The following is an 8203-nucleotide window of genomic DNA, read 5'->3' on the forward strand; positions in this document are numbered from 1 at the left end:
ACTACAGTAAAAACAAACAAACAGAAAAACACACAAAAAACTAGAGCCTCTGTTATTACTTCCCTAATGTTTATTACTTCTTCCCGGGGTCTTCACTTTCAATTCTTAGTTGTTGTTTTGTTGGGGGTGGAGGAGTCAGGGGAGACTTACTATTTGCTTTCCTATTTTTTTTTTTATTATTACTTTTTTGAGATGGATTCTTTTTCTGTCACCCAGGCTGGAGTGCAGGTAGCATGATCCCTTGGCTCACTGCAACCTCCGCTTCCCAGGTTCAAGTGATTCTCCTGCCTCAGCCTCCCAAGTAGCCGGGATTACAGGCGCCCGACACCATGCCTAGCTAGTTTTTTTTATTTTTAGTAGAGACAGGGTTTCACCATGTTGGCCAGGCTGGTCTCGAAATCCTGACCTCAAGTGATCTGCCTGCCTGGGCCTCCCAAAGTGCTGGGATTACAGGTGTGAGCCACTGCACCTGGCCTGCTTTTTTATTTTTAAAACGCTTATATTATTCTTAAGGTTTGAATTTCAAATGTTAGCTGTTGTCTTTGGAAAATAAGAATTTAGCTGGTTCACCTCCTCCTCTTGCCGTCTTCACTTCCTCTTTCCCCATCGTACACTTGTTTCCCCTCCTCCCAATGGTGATTATGGATAAATATGTACTCACTGTTTACATTACCAGGACTATGCAAACGTGGCACCTGGTAGCAATCATTACTTCCCTGTTCTCCCCAGTACTTCGTTTTCTCTGGATTTAAGATCTTGTTTTTTCATGCAATTAGTTTTCTTTGTATTTAGCACTAATTTAATTCTAAGCTCTTCTCCCAGTTGGGCTCATCTCCTTTCAGTACAACCAGACACCTGAGGTATTCTATCCATTCCATCTTGAGGAAATCTCTTCTGAACATTTCTGGCCTGTGCTAATCTCGACTATATAATCCTTATGTTGGCAGCACACCTGGCATCTTGGGATCTCGAGTTAGGATCATCCTGGAGGTCCCTCTGGTCCCTCTGTCTCTCTCATATTGGATCCCCTACTTCTTGGATTTTGTGTCATATTCTTTTTTGGATTCTTTTTTTATTTTAATGGAACATATCTTCTAGTGGAGATTTGAGGAGTATGTGATGGAGAACAACGTTGAGACTTGCATGTCTGAAAGCATCCGTGTTCCCCCGTGACGCCTGCTGACAGCGTGGGAAGGCGGGACCTCATCTACTTCACCTCTCCCCCCAGGATCTTCAGCTAGGCCTGAGAATGAAATAGGCATAAGCCCGATGAACAGGAGGAAAACATACACATTTATTTAATCTAAGTTTTACATGACACAGGAGCCCGCATGAGTAAATGAAAACTCAAAGAAGTGGTAAAACCTATATACTTTTATACTATGTTGAACAAAGGGAGACAGTTACAGAAAAGTAAAATGTATGCGGAGGCTAAAGGAAGATAAGAATTATTTTAAGAAGGTCTGTTTGTACCAAATTCTTTGGCTTTGATTCCCTGTATTGGTGATAAAAATGTTTGTTTTCTCCTGGAAAAGGAAAGATATTATTCATGTGGGAGTTCTATCTTCTGCTTTCAGGAGGAAAGGGAGGTCAGAACAGTCTTGTTGGGTCTGCTGTGTTTAAGTCCCTTTAGCTGGAAACCTTTGTGCCAAAACAGCACATTTTGGGGTGGCGTGTTCTGCCATCCTTCAATAGCTGGGGTGGGTATAGCTTTCTTTTTGAAAATTATTTTCCTAATGGATGATTGGGTGCAGGAAAAAAAGAAAGAAAATTATTTTCCATCAGAATTCTGAAAGCATTTTTCCTTTGTGTGCTGACTCAGTGTCATTCTGAGTTTCGATAAAGCATTTTTCCTTTGTGTGCTGACTCTCAATGTCATTTTGAGTTTCCATTGCCAGAATCTTTTTTCTTTCTTCTCTGGAAGCTGGTCAGTTCTTAATTTTAACTTCACATACCATATCCCCACCTGCCACAAGCCCCAGTATTCCAAAATTTAATGGGTTGATTCTGTTTTTGGTGATCATTAACAGCCTGTTCATATTCAAGAAGTGACTGGGGCCTGGCACAGTGGCTTACGCCTGTAATCCCAGCACTTTGGGAGTCCGAGACAGGCGGATCACTTGAGGTCAAGAGTTTGAAAGCAGCCTGGCCAACATGATGAAACCCCTCATCTACTAAAAATACAAAAATTAGCCTGGTGTGATGGTGGGCGCCTGTAATTCCAGCTACACAGGAGGCTGAGGCATGAGACTCACTTGAACCCAGGAGGTGGAGGTTGCAGTGAGCTGAGATGACGCCGTTGTACCACAACCACAGCCTGGGCGACAGAGTGAGACTCTGACTCAAAAAAAAAAAAAAAAAAAGAAAAAGAAAAAAGAAGTGTCTGGAAGCCAATTTGGAAGCTCTGAGCACACACGCAGGGCTTGTTGACTGTGGCCTCACTATGGGGTTCCTTCCTTACAAAACCTTTGATGTCTGTGTCTTGAGGGTTTCCCTTTTGACGGGTCAGATTTGTCAGAGAAACTGCCAGTGTCCTGCCTGAAGTTTCTGTGCTGTCAGAGTTGTAGGAAGGAAGTCGATTTTGAATGCTAAGTAGTCTCAATATTTAACCTGTAAACTTCGAGTCCTTAAGTTCATGACGGCATCCCAGCTCTCTCCTGTACTTAGTTTCCCCCAGAACAGGAAAACTCTGTTTTACCCTTTCCAAAAAATAAATCTCCAGGATGCTGGTGTATCAGTCTATTTTGTTTTGCTGTAAAGGAGTATCTGAGGCTGGGTAATTTATAAAGAAAAGAGGTTAATTTTGGCTATGGTTCTGCAGACTATGAGAAGCACAAGTGCTGGCATCGGCTTCTGGTGACGGCTCGGGAAGCTCACAATCATGGATCATGGCAGAAGGCAGAGTGGGGGCAGGCACATCACATACAGCGGGAACAAGAGAGGAGGGAGGTCCCGATCTCTTCAACAAGCAGATCTCCAGGGAACTTATTCCTGCGGGGAGGGCACCAAGCTATTCATGAGGGATCCGTCCTCGTGACCCGGACACCTCCCACTAGGCCCCACCTCCAACACTGGGAATCATATTTCAACAGAAGATTTGGAGTGGACCAATACCCAAACTCTGCCAGCCGGGTTCGGAACAGGCAGTGGTCCAGCTGCTTGCAGTGAGGGAGAGGAATGCTGGGGTCTGTTTCTGAAACAGACGTTCATCTAATCCTTTTGACTGTAGCTCTTACTTCTTGGTACCGGGTGCGGCCGTGGCAGTCCTGAGCCCTCTTTGTGTTCTGCAGATCAGTTTCTTCCTGGCTCTTCCTGTTGCTGGATTTTGATTCAGCTTTCCTGAGTCTGTTATGTCTGCTGCTACTTGTACATCTACCCTCCTGCCCACACTTAATTCCCAGAATTCCACAATGAGAATACTTCAACTTCAGCAAGGGAATTTTCCTCTTGTCCTATCAACACTCTCATATAATTCTCATCTCTAAGCCATGTGCATTCTGCTTCCCAACCTGTAACATCTGCCCGGCAGTGACCCAAATCCTGTGTACATCCTTAGGATGCAATTGCTTTCTTCCATGAAACTTTCTAATATTTGTGCTTGTTTCTACCATTTATCGACTCTTAATCATAAAATAGTCTGGTACTGTTCATTTTTTGCTTTTCTAATTTCAAAATACAGTATTTTATAAAAAAAATTTATTATTATTTTTATCTTTTTTTTTGAGATGGAGTCTCACTCTGTCACCCAGGCTGGAGTGCAGTGATGGGATCTCAGCTCACTGCGACCTCTGCCTCCTGGATTCAAGTGATTCTCATGCCTCAGCTACTCGAGTAGCCCACCATTACACCTGGCTAATTTTTGTATTTTTAGTAGAGATGGGGTTTCACCAGGTTGGCCAGGCTGGTCTCGAACTCCTGACCTCAGGTGATCCACCTGCCCTGGTGTCCCACAGTGCTGGGATTACAGGCATGAGCCACTGTGCCCGGCTGAAAAAAAAAATTTATATCCTACTCATCTTTCCTCAATTGAAACTGCTAGAGGGCAGGCACTGTATCATGTACTTTTTTAGTGTCCTTTACAGCGCCAAGCATGGTGCTCGATCAAGTCTCGCTTTAAAGAATAATGATGTTGCACTGTAGCTGTGGTGATGCTTGATGTGGATCACGGAATGACAGACTTAGAGGTCACACTTCATTGTTTGTTTTTATGATAGCTTAAAACAAATTTTCAAAAGAGTGATATATTTCAACGTAACTGATGATAGTTATTTCAAAATGACTTCAAATATACTTTTGAACTCTTCTTTTGAAATTATCTTTAGAAGTAGTTTAATAGTCACCTAAGGAAATCAATCTTAGTAATTTTGTGTCACACCTTGTATTAACCAGGTTAGTCAACTACCTTTGCTGGACTTGGTTCTGGGCAACCTTGGGCTATTTCCAAAGATTATATCTACTTGCTACGTAAAAATTTGCTACCATCAGACAGGTTCAGAAGCATGCATTGACTTTGAAGATAGTTCCAAGAGAGAAGTTTCAGAAGTGTTTAAAGGGAAGTAGCATAATTGAATGTGAATTCTTTGTAGAAAACAACTTTGAGGTTGTTTTTTTAAATAGTTAAAATTTTTGGCTGAGTGCAGTGGCTCACGCCTATAATCCCAGCAATTTGGGAGGCCGAGGCGGGCAGATCACCTGAGGTCAGGAGTTCAAGACCAGCCTGGCCAACATGGTGAAACCCCATTTCTACTAAAAATACAAAAATTTAGCTGCGTGTGGTAGCGCACGCCTGTCGTCCCAGCTACTCAGGAGGCTTAGGCACGAGAATTGCTTGAACCCGGGAGGCAGAGGTTGCAGTGAACCGAGATCATGCCACTGCACTCCAGCCTGGGCAACAGAGTGAGACTCGGTCTAAAAAAAAAAAATTAATTAAAATTTTTAAAAATTACTATTTCTAAATGTTTTAAAAGTTAGCATTAATGTGTTTGCTTTTGCTTTTAAAAACTGATCTCATTAGCTATCACGTGCAAATGAGCTATGAGTCTTGCCTTTAAAGATAAAGTCTGGATAAAATTCCTGTGACTGAACAGAGGATTTGGGGTAGGGAGAAGGAATGAAGAACTTTTGCTGTGTTGCATTTCTATGCTGTATAAATTCTTGTTTGTTTATAATAAACATATTTTTATAATTTCAAACCCCAATTAAAATTTGACTTACGGCCAGGTGCAGTGGCTCACACCTTTAAGCCCAACACTTTGGGAGACCAGGGTGGGTGGATAACTTGAGTCCAGGAGTTCGAGACCAGCCTAGGCAACATGACAAAACCCAAACCCCATCTCTACAAGAAAATACAAAAATTAGCCAGGCACAGTGGCACATGCCTGTAGTCCCAGCTACTCAGGAGGCTGAGGTGGGGGGATCCCCTGAGCCCGAGGTAGTCAAAGCTGCAGTGAGCCAAGATCGTCGCTGTATTCCAGCCTGGGCAACAGGGCGAGACCCCGTCTCAAAAAAAAAAGCTCTGTGTGTGTTCCCCCTTGTAATTTTTCGGAAAAGTGTCCATAGCTTCCATCAGATTCTTAAAAAGGTGCTAGATTCAAAGTTTAAGAACTCCTGCCACACAGAGTGTAATTCTTTTAGGATCTAAATAACCCTCTTTTTTTTTTTTTTGGACACGGTGTCTCGCTCTGTTGGCAGGCTGGAGTGCGGTGGCACGATCTCGGCTCACTGCAACCTCTGCCTCCCAGGATCAAGCAATTCTCCTGCCTCAGCCTCCTGAGTAGCTGGGACTACAGGTGCGTGACACCATGCGCAGCTAGTTTTTGTATTTTAGTAGAGACAGGGTTTCACCATGTTGGCCAGGATGATCTCGATCTCTTGACCTCATGATCTGCCCGCCTCAGCCTCCCAAAGAGTGGGATTACAGGTGTGAGCCACCGCGCCCGGCCAACTTAACTCTTTATATGAGGTGAAAGATATGCCCACACTGCAAATTGTGCTTTATAGCCAATGTTTTTAGTAAATTTAATATATTTTCATGTAGTTGAAGGAGAAATCTCTTAGAATCTTACTGACCTGATATTTATTATTTTTATATGTTTTTTTTTTTTTCCTGTTTGAAGGTTTCTTGTTCTCCTCAAGGTCTGAAAGTTTGGGTCCAAGATACTTCATATTTGTGTAGTCGGGCTGGGCAGATCCTCCCCGTCAGTATCCAGATGAATGGCTGGATTCACGATGGAAACCTGCTCTGCCCGTCGTGTTGGGACTTCTGTGAGCTCTGTCCTCCAGAAACAGATCCTCCAGCCACTAACCTGACCCGAGCTCTGCCACTGGGTGAGTGCTCTCTGTGGTTGGAATAAAGGGGAAAAGTGAAGGGGGCGAACTTCTCTTATAAAATGTTGGCATTTCCCTTCAAGGAAGCTCTAAAACCAGTTGAGTTTCTTCTCTTCTGATTGCATTTTTATGGGAAATTCCTCCTTCCTACCATTATCGGAAACCTCAGGTAAGTCAACTTGACACTTTTGAGTGAGAGCAAGGGTGAGTAACCTTTCTGGTGAAGAACCTCTGAGTTGCACAAAATTATTCATCAAAGATCACAAAAAGTGAACGTTGTATCCATTCATTTGGAAATTAAGGGTAAACAAAATCTGCTCATTAAATACAAAAAGTAATTAAATATATTTTAGTCATATCATAATCAGCTGAAGTGAAAGTGAGGGAAAGACCTGGAAAAGATACTGAAAAAAGGAATTGGCATTCCCACAAAGAGGAGAAAGATGCAATAACACACATGCGAAATGAGACAGACAGACGTGGGCTGGCAAAGACCGGGGGGTTCATTGAGGAACAGGACCAAGTGCTCGTTCCTTGAGACTCCAGAGAATGGAACTGGCACCAAGAGATTGAAGCTGTGAGGAGACAAATGCCAATTAAACCCTTTAGAAGCAGGAGGGGAATGCAGAAAACACCCTTGAGAAGAATGCCTTCCCCATGAAATTGACGGTGTTCAAACTGAGGCTGATAACGCATTGCTGAGAGTATAAAAGCAGAATTCATGAATTCACAATTAAAGTTTTGATTTAAATGACCTATGAGATTTTTATGGCAGTTTGACATTTCAGATTATGAACAATAAAAATCTTACGCAATGTTTCATTTTCTTAACTAGAGGTATTTTTTAGGTGGAACTGCATTGCCCTTTGCCTAGTCCATGGTGTGACTGAAAATAGAGGGCCACACTCAGTTTTCAAGTCAAAGTTTCTCCACCTCTAAGATTAACTTCCCTTCTTTTCCAAATCCTGAGGACTTCATCCCCTAGGGGCTGTAGGCAGAGGATGAGTTTTGGAAGATGAGTACTCATGTTGGGGGTTCCCAGGAGCACCTTAAATTTGTTGGTTCACCAGAAGGACTCACAGGACTCAGCTGCTCATCATAGTACTCATGGCTAAGATTTGTTAAAGTGAAATGATGCAGAGCAAAATCAACAAAGGGAAGAGGTGCGTGGGGCAAAGTTGTGAGGAAAACCAGTTCCCAGCCACCAGCAAAGGCCCTCCTTGCATGCAGAACTTTCTAAAGATAGCAGTCTCAGGCCTGCTGTATTAACTCTGTTCTACACAGTACTCCAAGTGATGCCGCTGAGTTTTCTGCAGTTACAATCATAATGACACAATGAATTATTTGATATAAAATCTTAGGTCAAGGCAGGTGGATCACTTGAGGTCAGGAGTTCAAGATCAACCTGGCCAACCTGGTGAAAACCCATCTCTACTAAAAACACAAAAATCAGCCACATGTGGTTGTACGCATCTGTAATCCCAGCTACTCAGGAGGCTGAGGCAGGAGAATCACTTGAACCCGGGAGGTGGTGCCAAGATCACACCACTGCACTCCAGCCTGGGCAATCGAATGAGACGGTCTCAAAATAAATAAATAAATAAATAAAAGCTCATCTTTATTGTTTAAAATATTTAAAAGGACAACTCATCCTTATGCCTGTTGTCATTATTAATAGTCCTCTCCCTTGCCTCCTCAGAGCCCGTCTGCCTGTTGTCATTGTTGATGGTCCTCTCCCTTGCCTCTTCACAGCCCGTCTGCCAGTTGTCATTGTTGATGGTTCTCTCCCTTGCCTCCTCACAGTCCGTCTGCCTGTTGTCATTATCGATGGTCCTCTCCCTTGCCTCCTCACAGCCCGTCTGCCTGTTGTCATTAT

The 8203-nt window shown here is 43.1% G+C and overlaps 1 protein-coding gene across 2 annotated transcripts in view; it reads left to right on the plus strand.

The window, feature by feature from the left end:
• LMLN (leishmanolysin like peptidase) overlaps positions 1-8203 on the plus strand; it is a 91790-nt gene that overhangs the window by 70340 nt on the left and 13247 nt on the right. For both annotated transcript variants that reach the window (XM_058426647.1, XM_058426648.1), the window contains one exon: positions 6117-6327. In XM_058426647.1, the coding sequence (XP_058282630.1) occupies positions 6117-6327 (211 nt within the window). The remainder of the gene's footprint in view (positions 1-6116; positions 6328-8203) is intronic.

Source organism: Hylobates moloch, unplaced genomic scaffold (assembly GCF_009828535.3).
Source record: "Hylobates moloch isolate HMO894 unplaced genomic scaffold, HMol_V3 SCAFFOLD_13, whole genome shotgun sequence".
Taxonomy (NCBI): domain Eukaryota; kingdom Metazoa; phylum Chordata; class Mammalia; order Primates; family Hylobatidae; genus Hylobates; species Hylobates moloch.